This window comes from Euprymna scolopes, chromosome 26, assembly GCF_053919585.1.
Source record: "Euprymna scolopes isolate OS-2025 chromosome 26, ASM5391958v1, whole genome shotgun sequence".
Classification (NCBI taxonomy): domain Eukaryota; kingdom Metazoa; phylum Mollusca; class Cephalopoda; order Sepiida; family Sepiolidae; genus Euprymna; species Euprymna scolopes.
The window spans coordinates 95,457,317-95,482,766 of NC_136507.1; the positions used below are offsets into that span (position 1 = coordinate 95,457,317).

Below are 25,450 nucleotides of genomic sequence, written 5' to 3' on the forward strand. Positions count from 1 at the left end.
GCATGGTCTCTTGAGGCGATCTTGCATTGGAGCAGGATGTTGGTGGCTGTACTGAGGACCAGTCTCATACCATTGCAGAGCCCTTGCCTGGGAGACGGGTTCCTCAGGAGCATGAGTACCATACCTTTCTTCAGGTAGATGACGCGGAGGGAAACCAGCAGGGGTGAGTTTGTTGAGGAACTCAACGGGAAACCTGGTCGAATCTTTGGGTTCACTTGTGCTGTCATCACTTGACAGTATGATGGCTTCCCCCGGCAACAGTTCTTGTGAAATGATGGCATTAATCTTATCAACAGAGTTGTTCTTGGGTGCCAGTATTGCCATCTGTGCTACCCAAGAGATCCAATGCTGCTCTGGGGCATCAAAGTTTGCAGTGATGTTGGGGAAAACTTTCTCAACAAACTGTCTAAGGGATTCCTTGATAGTAATAAATCCCTTTCCAGCTTCATCTTGTATTTCAAAGAGATTTTCTGGTGGAATATGAATGATGTCAGGCTTTTCTGTTATTAGTAAGTCTTCATTTCCCAGCTTGAGAAGCCACCTGTTGAAGTCCTGAAGAGAAGGATCTTGGCCAATTCTCATGTTTTCTTTAAGTTCAAAGACAGTGAAGAATCGCCAGAGGGGACTCTTCATCGATGCTGCTGTAATATGAGCTCTGGGACCTCTCGGATGATTGGCAAAATTTGTCTGTAGTTTCCTGCCAGGAGACACTTTCCCCCCAAATGGTTCTTGTGATTTTGTGATGTCCTTTAAGGTTCTATTCAGAGCCTCGAGATGGTATCTGTGAGTCATAGGAGCCTCATCCCAAATAATCAGTTTGGTCATTTTGATAAGCTGTGCCAATGTGTCTGTTGGTTTGATGGAAAGTGTGGAGTCTTTCTGTGGTCTCAATGGTGCCTTAAATCTAGAATGGAATGTTCTACCCTGGAGCAGCAAAGTAGCAGCAATTCCACTTGAGGCAACTGCCAGTGCCACTTGCTTGGAGTCTGTCATGATCCTTACTGCTGCCAGCAGAGTATTTAGCAGGAAAGTTTTCCCAGTCCCACCTCTCACATCTAGAAAGACACAGAAGGATTCTCCGTTGGTGACAGCTTGAAGAACTCTGTCAGCCACTATTCTTTGGGATGGAGTGAGTATGGCCAGGCGCTGTTCTGCCTTTTGTTTAAGTAAGTCATAATCAAACCCCAATTCTTTCTGCGTGACAATAGGATGATTGATTTCACTTTGATGGTCTGTCAGCTGCTGCACGTGTTGCTTCTTCTGTATAGTAGGGCAAGGTAGGCTGAAGTCACCCAGAGTTTTGCTCATCAGTAGCAGTTTCTTTTCTATATCTGCCAGAACCATGACCTTGAGCTGATCCTCAGTTGCTGCTGGAGTTTTTCATTTAAAATCATCCCACTATTGCTCAACATGGTTGTTGAAAAGCTGAAGGGGAATAGATGGCTCACAGAAAAGAAGAATGGTCACAAACAATGATCTGATTTGAGGACAGAGCTTGGTCAGAGCTGTTTCCTGTAGCACAGTATCCCATTCTTCATCATCCTGAAGCAGACGGAGTGTTCTACACACTGCTTTGTAGGATTCATGGCTGACATTGTTGATTATGAGGTCTCTAAAACTCTTTTTCCCTTTACAATGGTCATGATGGAGGAGTATTCTGAGATAGAACTCATCTCCACTCAATGGATGCATAGTGTGAAGCTTGCCAATTATTCCTTGATGCCCTCTCTGTCGCTTGTTCCATTTTACCGTTTTTCCAGACAAAGTGCTTGAGGAAGTCTACATACTTAATCTGGGTTTCTGGGTTATCTTTATTTCTAGGCAAAGAAGGCTGTGAGTTCTGTGGATTTGGCTGCCTGCTGGGCTACATTGTCTTCCTGACTTTGTTCGAAAGTGATGTATTTTTCTCCTTCAAGATGAACCCGGAGGGCCTGGACAGCTGGGTACTGGCTGGTGATCTCCAACTCAAATAGTCTCCAACAGGCCTCACTGGCTCCAATAGATCTGAGATTCTGGTATTCCTTCACCTTGTATTAATTCTGGAGCTTAGCCATAAACCTGTCTGATCCCTTGGTAACATATTTGAAAAGGTATTTGGCAGCCATTGGTGAGACACAGGCTTCTACATTGATATGAGCTTGGTACTTAAGCAACAGGTATGGATTGTAGGGTACTATCTAGCTGTTGTCAATGGTTTTATTTCGAACCTCCACTACCCTTCCTCCATTCCCTGGTGGTCTCCATCTGTAGATGGGATAGAAGGCATTGTCATCCCAATGTGTCACCCCTGAGAATTGTTTGAAGAAGCCTTTTTGATACTGATTGGATCACTAACAGTTCATGTAATCTGGCTTGTTCCCTCTGCTGTCCTTCTGGAAATGTAGCTGGGTCTGGTGGCAGCTCAGCTGTGATTATCTGGTCAACTTCATCGGCAGTGTGCAGTCTGTCTTGCTCTTGGAGTATGAAGAGGATGTGGGAGTGAGGAAGCCCTCTCTTCTGGAATTCGACCACATCCACGTGGCCAGCCCTTCTACCCATGACCTTGGCACTGATGAGATCGTTCATCAGCTCCTTTCGCTTGAGATTGAACACCCTAGCCACAATATCAGGTCTGTCTTGTGGCTTTTGGTTGGGGAGGAGGGAGTGCGTGATTTCAGGCCACTGAGGGTTACATGTAAATGTAATGAAAAGGTCGAGTTTGTGGTATTCCCTTGCAATAGCCACTGCATTTTGGAAGTGCTGGTGCATATATCGTGGACATCCAGTATAGGATGGTGGCAGGATGACTTTTCTTCCTGATCTGATATCATCTGGATTGTTGGCTGTGGCAACATCTTTGTACAGTCTTTTGTATTTCTCACTTATCAGAGTTTGCTGATTTTGCTCAATGGAGATGAGCCTTTGATTTTCTACCTTAACGTAACTTACGCAAAGGTACTCTTAGAAAAGTTTGTTCCCTCTCAAAAGAATGTTAAGATTGTTGAGGTGATGCTGAATGTGGAATGAATAAATTTTGAGAGGTGACAGATTTTTCCTGCCTCCCTCTTGTTTCCGGCCTAGATGCCAGCCATCAATTCCAGTAGGAAAGAGAATAACAAAATGAAGAGGATCTGCCGATCTGTGAGTGTCGAGTATCTCTCGAATTCCCCCCCACCCCTGAGAAGCACTGAGAAGCTTCTTCTTTCTACTGTCTCATCGCTCATCAGGACTGAGATTTCTTTCAGTCCTAGGTTTTATCTCCTTGAGTGCTCTCAAGTGGGTTGTTTTCTTTGATCCAGCACCAGATTTAATTGTTGTGGATTCTCTTGCCGGAGGATCTGACAGGCCATCTTAAAGTCATAGGCATAAGGGTTTGTCTCTCAGATGCTGCTGAAGAATATCAATGAGGTTCTGGAGAATCTGCTTATTATGGACAGTAGCTGATGCTGGTAGGGTTAGAGTAGCTAATCTGACTTCATTCTCTTTTTGAGCATGATGAGGGTCCATGACATATAGCTGGGCAAACTTGGGTTCTTGTCTTACATCTGGCTGCAGTCCCCCATCAGTATGGATACCTTTCCTTGTATGGTGACTGTTGGTTGCCATCCATGGTGTCCAGGTGGTCCTGGTGGGTGATCGACTTTGAGACAGGCCATTGCTAGGGAATTGTTTATCTGCCTAGTGTACTTGAGGAAGCATGCAGAGTGGGGATGATTTCCTTCCCAAAACTGTTTCAATGGATCAGGATGATCAGGAAATGTGGGTGGGGCAACATTTTTGTTCTTACAACACATGCCTCTTGCTTCATTTTTCCATTTAATCGCATTACAATTTGGGCATACTGTGGTCATTGGGGAGGCTGCGCTGTCTTCAGTGATGAGAGATCTAACACTGGAGTAGGAAACCAATTGGTCTCCAGAGAGGATTTTTTTCAGCGGCGCATGCTTTATTGTAAGCAAGACCTAGTTGTCTTCTCTGGTGCTCCCGCCGATCAGCTGTCTGTCTTCTGTCCTGATCACGCCATAAACTCCTGGTGTGTAGTGACTCCCCTCGCCTCGCATTAGTAGTAGCCTCTCGATCCTCTTGCAGTCTTTTATCCCTGGTGTGTAGTGACTCCTGTCGCCTCTCATTAGCTGCTGATTTCTCTCAAGTCTTCTTTTTTTTTTTTTGACTCTGGAGACATTTGTCGTCTTCTCTCTTGAGATTTCACAGCTTGATTCATTTTCCGACCCAACAAATTTTTCCGTCTTTTAGGCATAGTGATTGCTGAAACAATAATACTATAGAATAAAATGATGTTGGTGAAATTGAATATTAGACATCAACAGCTACACAGACATACATAGACACATAGACACACACATAGACACGCATAGATAGATACATAGGAAATTATAGGCATATAGATATATAGATACACAGAAAGGTATATAGACATAGACACAGATATCTAGCCTAGATATATAGATATGTAGACACATATATAGACACATTGACACATATATATAGGTATATAGATACACAGAAAGTTATATAGACACACATAGATATAGATACGTAGGACATTATAAGCATATAGATATATAGACCACAGAAAGGTATACAGACACAGATCTATAAAAATATAGGCCTACTATATAGATGCACGGAAAGTTCTGTCAGACACAGATATGTAGATACAGGGATTGAGAATGCACTAAAAATGTGACTTTTTTGCATTTTTTTTTTTTTTTTTTTTTTTTCATTTCCATACACCAAACATGGATATAAGTATCACTAAAACATCCGTTGGGTCATAAGCTTCATTCCGGTACCTAACTTGCCTAGGTGGGTTGCCTGTAGGCTGAGATAAACCGCGTCACACACACACACACACACAGACAGAGTAGGAAAATTTATATATAGATTTGTCTAAAATTTTCTGTGTAGGTCTATATGTCTATTTAGCAGTTTTGCATGGTGCTGAACTCAAATTTAAATATGTTAAAGCCTTGGGGACTTTTGGGGCTAAATGGGGGGAGGGGGCAAATGATGGACTTAGTCATTTCTTTTTTTGCATGGTGCAGAACTCAGATTTACATATGTTAAGGCCTAAAACTGCACCGTTTGTTCATTTTCACCAGGATTTGACGTCCCTTGGGGACTTTTCGGGCTAAATGCTGAACTTTGTCATTTTTTTTTTTATGATGCCTCGTTCACTGTGCACTCACGGGTAACCATGCATGTTTCACTTGTTACTGGGAGTAATGAAAATTCTTCATTGCTATTTGTAAATAAAAGTAAGAAAATAAGTTGTTTTTATTTTACTTAAAAAACAAACTTTTTCTTTCTTGTGTTTTACCTTCTACATTCTTATTTCTTTTAAACAACATTCCGTTTGAAGTCAGTTTCATAGGAGTGGTCACCTTATTACATTCATTTTTTTTTTTTTCTTTTTTTTCTTAGGTGTTTATTTTGGATTTAGTATTGAATTTTCTGAATGTTTCTATTATGCACTTTTTTTTTAATTCCCACTCCAAACAATGAACATATAATTTTAAAATTTGAATAAATTCATTGTATCTGTGTTAGGTTGATAAGTTCTTACAGTTTTTAACTTTTAAATTCAGATGAACATATTTCAGCTCAAGTAAAAATTTATTCATCGAAATAAGTACCATCAGAATTAACACTTGCCAACGCAAAATAGGTGTATTTATGCTAGTAACGTAAAAATCTTGCGTTCTGGTAGTGCTAAAATCGCTGAAGGCGTTTTTGATATCGCTTAGGTTTTTGAAGCATTTCTCACACAGAAAATTATCGAGATGCTTGAAAAAATGCTAGTCGGTAGGTGAGAGGTTTGGAGATTATGGCGGAGAAGGCAGTTTTTCCTGTCATTTTTTATGAAAGGTGTACACTCTTTAAAATGTTTTACTCAATACTTGATAGAATTTCAATTATAATGTTTGCCCTGCTACTAGACTACAGCAACACAAAAACTGACCATTTTGTGTGTGTGTGTGTGTGTGTGTGTCGAGAACATATTTTTGACATTTGTATGAATTGATAACATAGTATTTGGGTGCGTCAAGAACATTTGATGCTTGGGTGCATCGAGAACATAATGTTTGACGCTTGGGTGCATGTCAAACACTATAAGAAGTAAGATCTCAAAGATATTCTGTTCTTTATTGGGCAATATTTTATGGTAATCATGAAAGCCAACTTGTTTTGATATTGATAGATTGGAGGTTCTTGTCAATTTATAGTGAGAATAGAAGTGACATAAGAATTAGACTTTTCTACTCCTTCTTCCATTGCATCATAGGAGTTTGGCTTAGACGTCAGATGGCAGTGAATAACTGTCACCGAAAATGGTGAGAACCAAATATGTTTTGTATTATTTGAACTGCTATTGCATTGCTATTCTTATCTTGGATGTGAAATTTACGATTCAGTCAATGTAACTTTAATAAGATAAAAAGGTGTTCATTAATGTGGTTTAGACTATAGAGGCATATTAGATGTTGTAGAAAAAAACTACTCACACAAATGGCAGTGCGTCTGTTTGGCCTTGAATAGGGGAAAGAAAAAGAAGTAAAAATAAAACTTCTTTTTATATGTGGCATTAATTTGCATATGGGGGAAACAACTGCTTAAGAAGACGAATTGAGAACAGAGTTGTATGTTTGACAGCAGAGAGGAAACATTGAAGTTGTGAATTGGTGTTATGAATTTCGGGTTAAGTGAATAAGAGTTTGTCAGTTTTCCTCTTAGGATTAGAGTTGGTGTGAATTGCAGCATTACTGAAAAGGAGTCCTGTCAGTTTTCTTCATAGGATTCGAATTGGTGTGAATTGCAACATTAGTGAAAAGGAGTCCTGTCAGTTTTTTTTTTTTTAATTTTTATTTTAGGGGTATTACAGTTAACAATCAGTTAGAAATGAGATTTCTGGTGGTTTAAGATTGAATCCTTACTACAGATAGTAATAACTAAAGCTAGCTTAATAATTAACACTTCTACCCGGTTATGGCTGATGGAAAGAAAACAGTCCACTCATGTGGATTAAATAAATGGTTTAGCTCAAAATTCTGTATAGCTTCTTGACTTCAAAAAGAAGTACCTGAAGAAGGTCAGAGGTTACATTAGTTGAAACATTGTGAAAATAACTACCAAGACTCTTCAGCTTAACATTCATGAGCAATATGAACTGGAACAAATACACTGAGGAAGGACATTGCGAAGACTGCTGCAAAGATGGGTTCCCTCTGTTGAGCTAGAAAACTACTCACACCTGAGAGTATCCTGTACTAGAAGGCCACCATTCGCCACATTTGGGCTGGTTCATCTACCACTCGTCTCTTTCTCTTGGATAGGGTCCAAAAAGAGTTTCCACTCTAATAGGTCCCACTTTGTCAACTAAGCTCCAATTCCTGTCCCATCACCACAATGTTGCATTCATGTACCTGTTTTACAAATATTTTAATGGAATGTGCTCTGATGAACTTGTTGCACTTGATACACGTATCTGCAAACCCGCTTAGCAACAAAATCAAACCCTTTTACCATTGAGGTCCCTAAATGCCAGAAACCTTTCTTTCTACTCTAATAGTTTCTTCCCTCAAACAGCTAGACTTTGGAATTCCCTTTCTGCTACCTGCATCCTTGACTGTACTGATATGCAGAAGTTTAAATGTACTGTAAACCAACATCTTGTTAATATTTCCTAGGCATGGCCCCAAATAGTAGCCCCTTGTGTCCACATGACGATATGCCTTGTTAGGGGTGAACGTGAGTAAAAAAAATTATGAGAATAGTAATCCAAATAATTAAAATTGTTAATGCTCATCTAAAAAAAATTCCGAAACATAAAATCAAAAATTGTTAATCATTTTTTTTTTCTTTCATTATGGAATATCACTCCTTTTGAATGACTAAATATCATTAGTAAATGACATTGTATATAATCACTAGAACACAAGTTTTTTTTTTTTTTTTTTTTTTTTTTTACCCATAACTATGGTCAAGTCGTTGGTTTAAATCTTTCTGAAGCTTAAATAACCTACAATAGTTTTTATTTCACCACAGTCGATTTAATATGTTGCATGAGGCCAATCGTGTACCCTATCTATTTTTATACTCTCTTGCTTAGCATGTCATAGCATAAGAGAAACCTGATGCATTTTGGTCCCATTGAGAGTCAAATTTGTAATCAATCTGTATCTTCCATGTTTTTTTGTTTTTTTTTATGTTTTTGTTTTGTTTGTTTTCAGATCTGTCCAAATGCGTCTCTACAGTCTCAATAAACGACAGTTTGTGATGGTTTTTGTCATATTTTTGGTATGTTTAAGCCTCAGTATAGTCGTTGGCATAGCTGGTAAGTACAAACATGTGTTACGCTTTCTCCATGATAAAAGCATTGTTCAAATGCGAATTAAAAATGTAAGTTTAATAAGCCAATTCAACTCAGATTTAAAAAAAAAAATAAACAAACATCTATTTATAAAAAAGTCAAAATGGGTGCAAGCGTTTGTGTATGTCCACGAAAGGCTTTTTTCGTTGTTTACAATAGCTTTTCTTTCACCATAGCCGATTTAATAGGTTGCATGAGGCCAATCGCATACTCGTCTATTTTTATACTCCCTTGCTTAGCTTGTCATAGCATAACGGCTTCTCACGTCAATTACATTCCGAGAGAAGTGTCCTTATACTTCCCAGATGCTAATATCTCTGATTTGCAAACAAACATCGTCTCTATCTTTATTTTGATCGAGTTGTAAAAAAATTCCCTCGTTTCGAGTGTTTGTTTGTCTTTCTCGTATAAATAAAACGAAACTAATCGAAGCAAACACAAGCGCCGCCTGGTCTTCCGGGCTGGAACATTTTGAAGGTAATTAGGTTTGATCAATGTGTGTGTGTGTGGGGGGGGGCTTTCATATCAGACAATTGCTATTCATTTGGACACTGCCAGAGCACCCCCTTTTTGGGAGGAGCTGGTTTTCCCCAACATTGTGGGGAAACAAATAAATAAAATGACTGAAAGCGGAAAACTATACTGGCCTCTGGCCAGGTTTAAAGCAACGTTCATGCATGACGATTCTTAAAGTAATTACCAACTCATTGAATTCACTAGCCGCTTTGACCTAATGGTTAGCGAGCAAGACTAATTACCCCTATGTTTTCAAGTTCAATCCCACCTCTCTATCTTTTTAAAAAAATTTTTCATGTTCTTTTCCTCCTTTGCTGTTTGAGTTCGAGCCTGCCTGCCTTACTACTACTTTTGTTAGCTCAACACACACCTACAAACACCCGGGCAACACCGCTAGTTTGTTTAAAGATCAAAGTACTTTTTGACGTAATCACGTCTTCATCGGGATAAACACGCGCACACACACACACACACACACACACACACAAATATATATATATTACTAGAAGAATACCTGTCCCAGGACGAGTAAAATTAAGTTTTGCACCACTTTTCTGTCTCCTTATGAAGATCAAAATACTAAAACTTTGTCTAGAATCCTTATTTCAATTTTGGTCCAAATCCATTACATGATTTTGATCCTAGAAAATGTCAGAAATTTAAGAATTAAGCTTAAGGGGTCTAAAGAGGAAATTGAATTTTAGGGAAACTTGCTTAATTGAGAAAAGAGGGTGGTGAGAAACTTAAAAAACAAAAAAACAAATGATTATTATCAAATAAATATATTTACTTGAGAAAGGCTCACGTCATAAAGAATGGTGTCTGTTGACAATTCTTGAAGAAATGAAACTCATCTTGCGATTCATTTATTTATTGCGGACTATTATCCTCATCTTTTTTAGTAGTTTCACAATGTTTCAGTCAACTATTCCTCTTGCCTTCGTCAGGTGGTAACCGCGACAGGATAGGAACTCCAAATCTCCTGACTGCATCATCAGCAATTACTGCCTTCCATAGTTGTTGTCGTCGCACCACATTTTGGCCAAGTAAGTCTCTGGCTGGCTTTGGGTAGGATTGAAACTGCTATCACCTGGAACCTTAGAGATTCAATGTCTATGTCCACTGCGCCACAAGCCCCTGACAAAAGCAAGAGGAATAGTTGACTGAAACGTCGTGAAGCAACAACTAAAAAAGATGAGGATAATAGTCCGCAATGAATAAATAATACTCATATTAATAATAAATTTCATCTTGCGATAGCATTCATTTTTAAATAAATATCTACACGAGAGACAAAAGGTCAATTATGAGATCACGCGAGTTTTATATTTATGTGCATGTACGAAAGCAGCGGTAGCCATAACGTAGAATTCCCAAATATTTATGAAAGCATTTTAGAATTTATGAATATTTAATACTAGCAGGCCACCCTGTGTTGCCCTGTCATAAAATACGCTTAAATATGATATTTTAATTCATGCAGATTTCTTATCATCTACACATGCGCAAATATACAGTTATACATTTAACTATATTAATTTTTAAAATTTTGATATGCATATGGACTCAGCTCAGATGATAATGATTCATGCTGGAGAGCTTCATGTTTCAGTTTCGATTTTAGCTGATGGCACTCAAGTAACACGATAACATTGCACTGTTAATGACGGAGACTTCCTACATTTTTTTTTGTATAAACCCTAAGTGCATCCAGTGGAGAGGCCCCAATTTGCGAGCTTTTGGAGAGTGGAATCGTCCTTTACTTACTATTACTCACAGGTCCACTCTGATCCAGGGTTGTAGTATGTCTTATATATTATTATATTGTACCCAATATATAGTAGTGATTACAAAAGTTTTTAAAAAATATATATATAACTTGAGTGCCATCAGCTAGAATCGAAACTGAAACATGAAGCTCTCCAGCATGATTCATTACCATCTGAGCTGAATCCATATAAATATCAAAATTTTAAAAATTAATATAGTTAAATGTATAAATGTATATTTGCGCATGTGTAGATGATACACATTTAGTCAACTTAAGCCTGACAAGTTCCAATTTTTCCACCTTAACGGCTATTTATTTTTTCTGGCTAAATACCAAATCAAAATTGTTCCACAGATTCAAATCCCCTATATATCAAGTTTCAAGCATGAAGACCCAAAATTGACAGAGAAGTTTAGTAGAGATTGTTCCACACACAGAGATCACTTTCATATCTATACAATTATAAAACCCTGTGGACTGCTCGGGCTTGCTTGCTTGAATCTTGTCTTTGACAATCGGTGATTTCATCTTTTAAAAAAGAGATGACAAGTGAAATGTGTGCGTGGTTCAGAAGCTAAGGAATGAGGGTGGTGAGTTGTATGTTTTGGTTTCGATTCTAACTGATGGCATCCAAATATATATATATATATATATATATATATATATATATAGTCATCCACATACAGTACTGTTTCACAGCTCATCAGTGCGGCTAGACAGGCAACTACCCAAGCCAGGATTGAAACCCGACCGTCTGTACGACAGTCAAGGCTCCTAACCATTATACTATCGGCAGCTGCTGAGCGAGTCGTGAGTTTAACGATGTTTTGACATCATCCGAAATACCTAAGCTCGATTTGTTTACACAAAGAGCATCACTTATACGCTGATGGTAATTCGTGTATCACTTCTCAATATGCTCAACTCAAGATGAGGAGCATATATTTTATTTTGTATTTTGTGCACAGAAAGTTGTTAGATGAGACAAGTCATTGGTACCGTCGGTTTCAAACCCGATAATTAGGACTGTTTAAGACATCCATATATGGATGAGTATTGGCTGAAGAGAGCTTGATATGGATATCTTAAATGGTCCAAATTATCAGGCTTGAAACTGAAGGTACCAATGACTGGTCTCATCTAACAACTTTCTGTATACAAAATATAAATACGCTCTTATTTTCTGATTTTCCTTTTTAATTGAACACTCTGCTGGATTTCTTTATCCAAAAGAAACTAATCATATAAATAAATAAATAAATAAATACTGACCCAATGGATCACTTAGTAAATACTAAAATTCATTATTTCAACAGGGTGGACATTATGTGATGAAAACAAGTTCTTTTCTGCTAATGTTTGAAAACAGTTATTTATACATCTATGTGTACCTTTAAATAAATACCTTATTATTAACCGTCCAGAAAACTGAGGACAGTTGGGTGTTTTCTTTTATTTTGTGTTTTTGTTTTTTAATGCAGAGACTGGCAGTAATATTTAAGCAAGCAAGTAATTAAGTGTTCACTATGGAGAAATTGTCATGATAACATTGCACCGTTAATGACTGAGACTTCTTACATTTTTTTTTTTTTTTTGTATAACCCCTAAGTGCATCCAGTGGAGAGGCCCCAATTTGGGAGCTTTTGGAGAGTGTGGAGTCACCCCTTACTTACTATTGCTCACAGGTCACCTCTGATCGAGGGTTGTCTCAAAGTCCCATCTATGGAAACTAAACTGCTTTGGACAATCTTGTGAAAGGTGTTCATCCCTATCTCCCTCTACCATTTTGGAAACCGTTTTTCCCCGCTCTTTCTAGCTTTTCTTTCTTTCTCTCCCTATTACACAACCTTATCAGCTATTGAAATTTTTCTACTCCCCACCAGCCTTTCAGATGCTACGAGATTAGGTCGTCCGAAGATATCAGCTTCCTGACTTGAATGCATCAAACATTGATATAGTTTTTTTCCCTTTCCTTTGCAAAACTCAATCATGTTCTATAAAACCAAAAACGGAAACAATTTTTTTTTTCTCTTTATCTCTCATTTTCATTCTTTTTCTCTCCTCCTTCTTTTTGGCCCAATCGATAAGACATTAGAATATGCTGACTGTCCTTCCCTCCCTATATAGAGGGTAACGGTCTCTCAATGAGGCCCTCTGCAAAACAATCAAACCAAACATAAATAAATATTTAAAGACATAAAGAACTTGAAGCATAAAACCTTTTTTCCAAAATTACTGGATTCAGCATTAAATAACCTAAAAAGGGTTGATATGCCTTTAAACAACCAAACAAAAATTCATGATGATTAGTTAATTAGTTTAGGAATGAACTTCTGAGAATCTGTCCTGGTGCTACCAGATCAGGCTGTCTGAAGATATCTGCTTCCTGGCTTAAAATGCATCAAAGTTATTGTTTTTTTTTTCTTCCTCTGTGCAAAACTCAACCATGTTCTTCAAAGACAAAATGACAATTTTCCTCTACAGAACAACCAAACACCATGAATATATCAAGCCTAACCATCCTGAGTATAACACAAAACTGCATGAGGAGTTTTAATTCTCTGGATTCTTCCGGTAAAACATTCATAGCAAGAACTCGTCTAGCTACAACTATTGTAAAGAATTTTCAGTTTTTTCTTTTGTGAAAACCAAAGAAATTTCCATTCAGATTTTCTTTCCAAAAACTTTCCATTTTTGGAACACATTGCCACAGCACTGCTTTCCTGCAGGCTACAACATGGTCATCTTCAAGTCCAATGTCAATAAATACTTGTCAAGCTGTCTTCATCAAATATTGTCCATCCAGTTGATTTCAGTCCCAATGTTTATCATCCAATTAACAATCTCAGTAACCCTTAGCCTCAAGTGGCTTTTGGCCTTGATAAATGGTGACTCATTAGTATAAAAAAACAGGAAACAACATAGGGTCTTGTTCAACACAACATAACATTCCTCTTCTCCCTGCCTTAATTAAGAGGATATGGTACAAGACAATCTAAACATCAGAGTTATAAACAAAGTAAATTATAAGATTTCTTTTTGCATAAAAATAAAAAATAATCAGTTTTAATTTTTTTTTTCCACCTTAATACTCACATTCAAGTATGCTGAAAACGAATATCACATGTAAATCTGGTGCAGACGAGCAATTTTCCAGATATTAAGGCATTGTTTTTGTTACACACTATACAAATGTATCACTTTGTATGTAAATCCGTGTGCGAAATGACGTCACGGTAGGGAAAAAGAAAAATGACTATAAAAAGAATGTGTGCACTGACAGAGGAGCATGTTCAAGAGCACGTTCAAAACCATGTTCGAGAGGACAGAGGTCAGAGAGAAGTAGCACGATCATGTTTTATTTGGGAAAGTACCCAGAAATAAATGGTCCTGGATATGACCTTAAACTATATCCGATGGTGAGGCCCTAGCTTGGAGCCACCCTTTAATTGCCATTGCTTCCCAGGTCCACTCTGACCCGGAGTGGTAGCACCTGTTAGGGTCCCAACTATGGTTTAAACGTGAAAAAAAAAACCCAAATATATTCTATTAAAAAATTTTTCTTCACAATAACTGGATTTGGCATTAAATAACCTGAAAAGGATTGATATGCCATAAAACAAAAAGAATCAAATCAAACCTAAACCAGAAATAAACGTTGTTGTTACAATAAAAAATAGTTGAGTTATTACTTGTCCTATATTCCTTGCCACATATTCTGCTACGTGTTCGGTCTTGGGTGTCTACATGTTAACGCGTGTATAAACGTATACAATGTTGCATATCGTTGTCATTTACAATATTTTTGTTTGTTAAATTGTTAGGTGAAAGTACAGAACAGTTACAAAAACGCCCTCCCCTTCCCATATTAAGAATGGCTCACTAAATATTATTTGAGCATGGTAACATAGGTGCACAAGTACCAAAACATTTATTATTCCAGGGTCAATCATCTATAGTGACTCTTAGAAGGCATACAACAATCTCGGACAAAAACAAAATGGCGGCGACTACTGAAATTCATAAATACATTCGAAAAAAATATCTTGATATCCGAAAAACTACTTATCTGCCCCAGATGTAAATGTGATATTCGTTTTCAGCATACCCGAAAACCTATAAAAGTCATTTTAAAGGTGAGTGTTGAGATGGAAAGAAAGTAAAAATTTACCAAAGTTTCAAACTCTATACTTACACTGAGCACTTTTTATATTGATGCTTAGTGAAATATTATACACACTTTTATTGGAATTTTTGAGATGAGGATTAATGATTTATATTATTTGCATTATTTGAACTACTGATCTCCTCTCAGATATTATTCTCAGAAATTCTCAATGAAGATCTTTGAGAATCAAATGAAATATTTGATTTATGTTTCATTTATTGAAAAAAAAATCTTTTGGCATTTTAAATGTTTTTAACTCTTCAGTGTCTTTAAATATAGATATATAACCCTATGGGCTGTGTCACCCATCGCCAGGAGCAGAGTTGGACCGCATCTTAAAGGTAACTCCACTCCTGACGGCTCAGGGTTACATTTTTGAAAATAAAATAAAATTCAATAAACTTGTCAAATAAAATTCAATAACTTTGCATCTGGACCCTTAATCTTCCTCAAAACTTTTCAAAAGCTTTTGAGAACATTTAACTCTCCAACTCCTTGCGAATTAAGTCTTTAAACTGGCAAAGACTTATTCATAATTCCTCGTTGTGGCTTGACCGTCTAGTTTTTATCTTTGCCTCCATCTTTTCTTCGTCTAGTGGTTAGGACCTTAATAACTATGCCAGACGCTCGCTGGTTGCTGGAACTCATCGCTTTTCTACTTGAACACGCAACTCGTGCATAACCCTAAGTTCATGTGGCAGTTCTGCTCTCATGATGGCTGTCGAACCCTGGGATCTTTTTGTTGAACTCTGCAATCTTTCTGTTGAACTCTGGAATCTTTTGGATGCATTCTAGAATTTGAATCGGGATTTTAAATAGATACATTTTAAGGTTTAATCGTCTGTGCAGGCGATACTAAGAATACAATCATAAATTAAGACTTCTACATGGAACAAAAGCAGCTATTCCCCCTCCCTCTATTACCCATCGGATTAAACAAAATTTTCCATTGAAAATTCCATGCAGATTCATGAGTTTGATCGATTCACTAAGTTAGACAAGATTCGCCTCAAGAAGGTCAGAGGTTACATTGGCTGAAATGCTGTGAGAATAACATCCAAGATTAGAACAGAAGTCCAATGAATGCAGTCTTATTTATTCTATTGATTCTAGATTAGAAAAAAACAAAGCTATTTCACCTCGAAACATTTCTTTCTTGCAATTGATGATTTATAAATTGAATGGTAACAGCTTGCTAAGTATTTTAAAGTTAATTGTTTAGCAACTTTTCCACCAAACAAAACACAAAGAAAATTAAATCTTCTCCAAAGACTTTTATTTGCAAAAACCTTTGGAAATTATTATGGTTCTAATTTGCAGCTTAAATCTTAGTTCTTTAATGGCAAACCAGTCGTTTTTGGATTACTTATGGACAAAACGCGATGCAATAATTGTAAAAAAAAACAAACTAATTCTCTACAATTAATTGAATTAAATTGAAAATTTTTTAATTTTTTAGATGATAATCAACAATTTTCATAACTTGGACTATTAGTCTCATCTTGGATGTATTTCTTACAGTATTTCAGCTGATGTAACCTCCGATCTTCTTCCGGTGCCTGTTTTCCAACTCTGCGATCTGCATGAAATTTTGAACAGAACTCTTTATTTAATCCATGTGGGTAGCTTGCTTTCATTCTGTCAGCCATGGCCAAGTAGAAATCTTAGGCAATTTGTCATAATATTTTTAGTATCACTCATACTGAGGATTCACTATTTAACCTTCAGAAGACTATCAGTTAGAACTGGTTATCACTTAGCACTTTTATCTGTTGTGCCACAGGTTCATAGGGACAATTCTAGTAGGAAATTTTAGAGTCTTCAACCCATTCCTGCTTTGGATGGGTAATCTTATGACTTATTATTACTGATTATTATATATATATATATACATACTTAAATCATTCGTTGACATCTACGCTGATGACACGATCATCTATGGCAACACATCAAAGGCCGTAAATGACAAAGTTCTCTCTAATTCTCTCTCCTCTGATCTTGAGCGCGTGGTACAATGGGGGAAGAGGTGGCTGGTCACTTTTAATGCATCCAAAACCAAGCTTCTATCTTTACATCATCAACGCTTTGATCCCCATCTGGCATCAATTGAAATGGATGGCTCTCGTCTTGGGGAGGCTCCATGTTTTGACAAGCTTCTGGGTTTGACCTTTACTCCTGATCTGAAATGGAACACGTACATCAAATCTGTTACCAGGGACGCTGGGAAAATGGTGGGATCCTTCTACCGCTCCAGAAGATATCTCACTACTAATGCAATTCTCTATCTGTATAAAAGCCAAGTACGTCCAAGAATGGAGTACTGCTGCCAACAGCCTATCCTGCCTTGACAGAGTACAAAATAGACCGTGGTTTAGTGGGGAATGCCCTTTTCTCTTCCCTGCAACCTCTCTCCCACAGAAGAGACATTGCAAGCCTGTCTTTGTTTTATCGTTATTTCCATGGCAGATGCTCATCTGAGCTCCAATCCCTCGTCCCCCCTCGCCAATCTTTCATGAGAAACACCCGTCTGGCTGAAACTACTGTCAATAATTTTCCTCACTCTTTATCTGTGCCTAAATCCAAATGTAGATTCCATGAACAAAGCTTCTTTCTTAGAACTGCACGTCAGTGGAACTCTCTGCTGCTTGCCTGTTTCCCACCTGACTACAACTTGGACGTCTTCAAGTCCAACATAAACAAACTCCTGACAAACCGCCCCCTTAAGTAAGACACTCTATCAATACTATCTCATTGATTACTGTACACGCAATAACCCTTATCCCTGAGTGGCCTTCGGGCCTTGATAAGTGGTGACCCCCATGTAAAAAAAAAAAAATATATATATATTTGTTATATTAGTGATGGGACAATTATCCTATCTTTAACCAGGTTTTTATTTATCCCTTTTTCTCTCCAAGACATCCTTATTATTTCCTTCCATGATTTCATTCCTTCCACCCAGTTAACTAACCCTGCTATCTCAACTGTTCACACCTACTAACCCAAACAGTCTTATCCATTCTTTCTATGTGACCAAACCAACAAAGTCTCCTGTTCTGCTCACATTTTCATATATTGTCCAGATTTAATCTTTCTCTGAAGTTATCGGAGCCAAAACTGTCTTTGTTACATATCCAACATGTCATTTGCATATTATTTCTCATCATGCAATGCATGTCCTCAACTCGCACTAACCAGGTTTCACTTCTCTACATCATCATCAAACTGCACAAATGCCTGATAGATTCTTCCTTTGGTTAGCAATGGCAAACAATAAAATAAAAAAACAGGTTGATATGCCATATAACAATCAAATAAATCATAAATAGATCTAATGGGATTTAAATTCAGCATAGTAAGGCCACAACAGTACTGAGTAGGTAAGTCATGATTCAAGCGCTTTCATTTTTAATAACATTGTTTTCTTTGGATTATTCGAATTAGTGTTTTCATCTTGGATTTAATTTTCACAAGGTTTCACAATCTTCAGGTACATTTTGTTGAAATCTTTAAGTATTGTTAGTATTGCCCATACACTACACTATCTTAATACACGTTGTTACTAAAGACATATGATAGAGTACCCCTCCTTGAATGGAGTATTTTAAAGAGGGCATCAAAGCCTAGAGTACACAACCCTATATGTTATCTCTGTCTTGATGAAGAATTAGTAATCATTAGGTTCCTAGTGAAAGATAAATAATTAAACCAAAGAGTTGAAGGAGGAATTAGTTGTAAGCACTTCAAACAAATTATCTTGGTTGACATCCTGCTGGTTAGTAATGGCAAAGTTTTTTTTCTGCAAAAGAGTTGATATGATATATTAAAAAAAACAATCAAATAAATTGTAATAGATCCAATGGGATTAGTTAGGCCACAACAGTACTGAGCAGGTAAGTCATGATCATTTTGATTATTTGAACTACTGTTCTCATCTTGGATGTAATTCTAGCAACGTTTCGATTGATATAATCTCCGACCTACTTCTGGTGTATCTTGTTGAATGCGACAATCTGTACTGAATTTTAAATGGAACCTCGTATTTGATCCACGAGTATAATTTGTTTGCATTCTATCAGCCATGACTGATTAAAAGTCCTAAGTAATTTATAATTGTTCTTAATATGGTTCATACTGAGGATTGAACCTTCAACCTCCAGAAAACTTAGTTCACTTATAACGGATTATTACCTTAACACTTTTGTTTGAAGCATCCTTGTAAGGTATCCCTATCTATTAAATAAAGTTTCATTCATAATTCCGTACACATCTCTGGTTTGACAAGACACGCCTGAAGAAGGCCTGATGTTACATCGGACGGAACGTTGTGTGAACAATATTCAAAAATAGAAGAGTTGTCTGAATAATCAATCCTCACCTAAAAAAATCCTAAAACTTTTGTCATTTTTAATCTTATTTCATTTCATTTCTATGAAAATAACAATATCGTCTTGTGATTTCTTTTTCAGGTCCGCCTATCATAGAAACTGTGTCTCAAAATGTATCTATGTTGGGCCTATCACCGCTGGACTTACAGGTTTGTTTTCTGGTTATTGAGAATGTTTTTATTGTACATTTTTTAAGACAATTTTGGGAGTTTAAATTTTTGAAATCATCATAAGACCAGGGAGGATACAATTCAAAAAGTTAGTTTTTCAATGAATTTATTTTGCAAATTTAAGTAATAAAACAAACTAAATTAAGGCAATAACACAAAATGAAATATTAATTATCTGAACATTTATTGAAATAAAATAAATTTTTAGGTTTTATAAAATAACTAGCATGGGCGCTCAGCATTGCCCAGTCGTAAAATGCAGTTAAATAAAAAAAATTTTTTTTAAAAATGGGCTTTGGGTGCCATCAGCCAGAAGTAAAATTTTGTAACCAAAAAAAAAAAAGAGAGAGAGAAAAAATGCCGCATGGTGGACGTGAATTTGCAATATGTAAGTTTGTAAATGAACAAGTTATTGACCAGACCATGACGACACATGTTTTGATGTTCCAAGTTTAACTTTTTAAAATGAAACAACAAATCGATCATTTGCACTAGTGGTGGGACGATTAATCGGAATCGTTAATCGTGAGAATCATGTATTTTGGGAGGAATCAGAATCACATCGTTAAAAAGTACCTTAGATTTATGATTATTTCATTACGATTCTCTTATATTTTTAAGTTGAACTGTTTGTTTTAAGTGAAATTAATTATTTAAACAAGAAAAGGTTTAATAGAACAATGTGTTAAGTGAATTTAATTTTTTTTTTTCTTTTAGAAATTTAAATTTCATTAAAATATTCTGCGAATGAAGCAATTAAACATTTCTTTTGAAACTTCTTTGCACAACAAAAACAAACAAAAAAAAATGTCAGAAACAGCTTTAAGGCGGAGGCGATTTTGAAAGTTCAATAAATAACTTTTATTTAACAATAGAAATAAACAATTTCCTTGACTCCCGCCCCCTTAAAAAAAACAAAAAACATTTCAATCGCTGTTTCTAACAGTATCATGCTTGTGCTGCTTCAATGCGGATAACAAAAGTTTTTAGTGGATACACAAACACACAAACGGCTGAGATTTATGTAATAATTAAAATTTCAAAATAAATTAAAACTGGTATTTTTGTATTTTTTCTGAAATCAATGAAAGTGAACATTTTTTTGTTGTTTTTTTTTTCAAACTTCTTATTGAATAGTTTTTATTGAATAGTTTTTATTGAATAGTTTTTATTGAATGGTTTTTATTGAATAGTTTTTATTGAATGGTTTTTATTGAATAGTTTTTAGTGAATAGTTTTTATTGAATAGTTTTTATTGAATGGTTTTTATTGAATGGTTTTTATTGAATGGTTTTTATTGAATGGTTTTTATTGAATGGTTTTTATTGAATGGTTTTTATTGAATGGTTTTTATTGAATGGTTTTTATTGAATGGTTTTTATTGAATAGTTTTTATTGAATAGTTTTTATTGAATGGTTTTTATTGAATAGTTTTTATTGAATGGTTTTTATTGAATGGTTTTTATTGAATAGTTTTTATTGAATAGTTTTTATTGAATGGTTTTTATTGAATGGTTTTTATTGAATGGTTTTTATTGAATGGTTTTTATTGAATGGTTTTTATTGAATGGTTTTTATTGAATGGTTTTTATTGAATGGTTTTTATTGAATGGTTTTTATTGAATAGTTTTTATTGAATAGTTTTTATTGAATAGTTTTTATTGAATAGTTTTTATTGAATAGTTTTTATTGAATGGTTTTTATTGAATGGTTTTTATTGAATGGTTTTTATTGAATAGTTTTTATATGAAAAGAAAATTCTGAAATAAAAGCTTTCATTATCTGAAAATATAAAACTTTTTGGTCCCCCAACAAAGGAAGGATTGAACCTAGTAATTCTCAATAATCACGCCTTGAATTTAAAAAAAAAAATTTGCACAAATATTAGTCATGGTGAAAGTAAATTTTTATCTCATGCTTGGCTTGTTTTTTAAAAGAAACAATTTTTTTTTTTCTTTTTTACAAAATTAAACTTTCATAAGAAATAAAAATAATCATTAAAATTTATAAATAATTTGGAACCGTCATTATTTAAAAACATTAGAAACTTCTTGAATTGTTTCTCTCTGTTCCAAAGAAATCTTCAAAAATGAAAACAAAAAAATTGTTCTCAAAAACTGCATAATTGCCAAATTTGTTATTTGAGTAATATCCATTTTTTAAAATTGTAAATATTTTTAATTTATAAATTTCAACGCAGTTGTATTTGTTTGTTGCAGACGGGACCTTTCCGTTTAAAATCGCCTCCAGTTTCTACTTTTCACCAACAGTTGTGGTTGATTGTGCATGTTGAAACGGATATCATTGGCAGTAAGTTGTTCGTAATATATATTTATTGGTCCACTGACTTAGTCGGATTTGGACCTTAGAATTCACCCTCGTCTGTTCATTCCCAAAATTCTCATTACTGTTGTAGACTCGTGCTAGGGGTCACAAATGAAAGAAACCACAAGTAGTGTAAAGTGTATAAAATATAATATGTATTTATCATAAAGGGTACAGGAGCCACTAAAGTGGTATGAGAGGAACATGTTTGTAGCATGCGGTTAAACATCGTATGAATGTCTCTATTTAGTTTCTGCAACCAGTGGTATTCATAGGACTGGTTGATTCCACTTAGTTCTCAAATAGAGGTGATTTGTATCCCAACAACAATTAGATTTTTCTGAAATTTTGCATGAAGTTACAACTGCCCAAGGGAGGAAATGTAACATTCTCAGATATTTGATGAAAATTCTGATTGCAAAATGGGCAAAAATAGCACTTTTCAGGACATAGAATCTTTTTCGACCATCTGATTTTGCTGAAAATTACCCAAAAGCAAGACCACGTGGGTATACATGGCAAAAACATGACAAAGGCATCAATCGGGTGGGGGTGGGGGGCATATAGTTTTAGGGTTGTTTTACCACTCTAGCATAAGGGTCAATGAGATGATAGGTCAACAGCTAAATGACGATGAATGTTATAAGAATATTGAAAGTCTTCATATACCAGCTACTCAAAAAAATAGCCAACTCAGGAGACAGCAATTATTCTCCTTTTGTCAGAAACCTTGCTTATAGCATATGAAGATAAAATAAGGTGGAAGCGAGAGTTTACGAGGCTGCTGAAAGTAAACCCAACGTCCACTTTTTATTCCTCGTCACTATGGATGCCCATTGGCTTCTGTGAAGCTCATTCGCTCTTTGACAGCTTTGTTTTTTGTGTTGCTAGGGATCTATCACCCACCCACCTCATTGGACACGCCAAGGCCTGCCTAATGAAGGGAGGACAGTTTAATCACCAACAGTTCAACCATGGAACAAGCTACCAATTGTACATATATATATAGTAGTAATTGTGTCATCCTACACTGATGATTCCCGAAAGGATCAAACACTAGTGTTTGTAGGTATTAAAAAATTATTATTGTAATAATTATGTGAGCACTTTGAAGTTGAAATAGAAAGTCGGCCACCTAAGCTTGCATGCACAGATTATATGATAGAGCACCCCTCCTTGAATGGAGCATTTTAAAGAGGGCATCAAAGCCTACAGTACACAACCCTATATGTTATCTCTGTCTTGAATTTTTCCAGTAGCCTCCGAAGTAAAGGTCAGACCCAGAAGTTTGTCAAAACCTGGAGTCTCCCCCAAAACGAGAGCCATTCATTTCAATTGATGCCAGATAGGGATCAGAGCGTTAATGATGTAAAGATAGAAGCTTGGTTTTAGATGCATTAAAATTAACCAGCCACCTCTTTCCCCATTGGACCATGTGATTAAGATCAGAACAGAGGGAATCAGAGAACTTGGTCGTTTACAGCCTTTGAAGTGTTGCCATAGATGGTAGTGTTGTTAGCATAAATTTCTACGAATGATCTTAGGATATGATTTGGGAGATCATTGATATAGATCAGGAAGAGTTGGGCCTAGGATGGATCTCTAGGATTTATAAAGGGCGATAACTCTTACTTTCATTATTTAAAGTTATTTCCCCTTTGATGGCTATAATACTCCCCTTTGAAATGTGATGCTTATAGGATGTTTGATGTGGGCCTATTTGTAGAGTTGAAGTTGGTTTGCATCTCAGGTTTTTTTGTTTACTGCACGTTGTTTGAACACTTTGAAGCAATTCAAATGTGTCCAGTAAAATATTTAATGGAATGATTGTGTTATTTGATTGTCTCTTTGGAAGATATGAGTGACGAAGTTGATTTGCATATCTGACCCAAATAGATGATTATACATCCATATCGTAGATTACATTACCAGAACCACATACCCTGTGACCTTGTGTCCATTTTCTTTTACCATTGCGGTAGTCTTTTGCCAATACAGGTTGTCCTGGTAGGAATTTACATGACATTGTTCCATGATGGAGATTGAATTGGTTTTCCATCATCCTGTTTCTCCTGGGAAGATTATTTGATGATGGACGAATAGCATCCATATTTTTCTGTTCATCAGTGTTTCAGCAGGTGACTTCCCATTTGGGCAATTTGGATTCGGAGTAGCTCCGTAACTACTTAGAAATATTTCTATGATCTCTCGAGTAGTTCCTTCCTCTTTTAACTTCAAGAGTGTTTTCTTAAATGTGTCGACAAAGCATTTCCATTTAATTGTGGGTGGGAAGGTGAATATCTGAGATGCTGAATACTGTTTTGTTTACAGAAGTCAGAAAATTCTGCTGAAATAAATGCAATACCATTATCAGAAACTAAGATTTCAGGAACACCAATTGAAAATTTCTTGTTTCTTTACAGTTTCATTTGATGTAGTATGGTTCATCTGGAAAACTTCTGGCCACTTACTGTAAGCATCAATCAATATTAAGTAATGTTGTCCATTAATTGGTGTTGAAAAGTAATTATGACCAAGATGTTTCTGGGATAGGCCATACATGCAATGTTATTTTTTGAGGAGACTTCACAACCAGTTGACATTTGGCACAACTTTTTACAGCAAGTTCCTCTAATTGCCTGCCCATGTTTGGCCAATACACATAGCCATGTGCCAAGGTTTTCAGACAATTAATTCCCTGATGTCCATAGTGGAATTACAATTCCGAAGTTTGAATGAGGCAACACATTCTCCAAAAAGAAGTGTTCAATTGATTTCAGATAAAGATCTTCTCTGAAAAAATGGTTGAAGTTGCTGGTCAGTGCATGTTTTTGGTCAGCTTGTAAGATGAAAATGTCGAACTTTCTGTAATAATGGATCTGTGGCGCTCCTGGATCATCTCTGAAGTGACAGATAGCGATCTCACTGTAGAAACAAGTACAGAGACAACTTCAGGCTCCACAGATATAGCAGCGATGACTGTCTCTTCCACTAATTTTTCATGAGAAGAGATGAGTCTAGAAAACACATCTACTTGGCCAATTTTGCTGCCTGGTTGGTACTTTACAGAAAAGTCCTGATCTAAAAGCATAGTTGCCCATCTTTGTAAGCAGTTTGCTGTACAACAAGAATTCCTTTCTTGAAACCAAAAATATTTATTAAGGGCTTGTGGTCTGTGATCAGGGTAAAATGATGGCCATATAGCATTTTGTGAAATTTCTTTACTGCGTAGATAATTGCTAGGACTTCTTTCTCAATTTGTCTATACTTTCGTTCAGTAGATGTCAATGACTTTGATGCATGTGCAATGGCTTTTTCCCTTCCATCAGGAAAAATATGTGATATTACTGCTCCAACTCTATAGTACGAAGTATCCGTCACAAAATTAATGTCTAATGATGGATTGTAGTGTGTCAGAAATAGGTCAGAACTAAGAAGTGTTTGGATTTTCTGAAATTATTCTTTGCATGTGCTTGACCACTTCCATTTGGTATCTTTTTGTAAAAGATTATTCAGAGACCCTCGTAACCTGTGCAGTTTGAGTAAGAAGGAGCCATAACAACTTTCAAGGCCCCAAAAGTGTTGCAACATACTTTGGGGCTGCCATGTGCTTTATTGCCTGAATATTGTCTGGTTTGTTTTTCGACCATTTTTGTCAAATATAGATCCAAGGTATTTCACAGAAGTGTTCAAGAATTTGCATTTGTTTGGTCTTAAGTGAAGTCCATATTGTTGAATTCA

General features: G+C 36.2%; 1 protein-coding gene across 3 annotated transcripts in view; it reads left to right on the forward strand.

Annotated features, from left to right (window-relative positions):
• Window positions 1–25,450, forward strand: part of LOC145248286 (transmembrane protein 181-like) — a 118,428-nt gene that overhangs the window by 50,310 nt on the left and 42,668 nt on the right. For all 3 annotated transcript variants that reach the window (XM_080110159.1, XM_080110161.1, XM_080110160.1), the window contains exons 2-4: window positions 8,232–8,335; window positions 19,296–19,363; window positions 21,604–21,694. In XM_080110159.1, coding sequence (XP_079966285.1) covers window positions 8,232–8,335; window positions 19,296–19,363; window positions 21,604–21,694 — 263 coding nt within the window. The remainder of the gene's footprint in view (window positions 1–8,231; window positions 8,336–19,295; window positions 19,364–21,603; window positions 21,695–25,450) is intronic.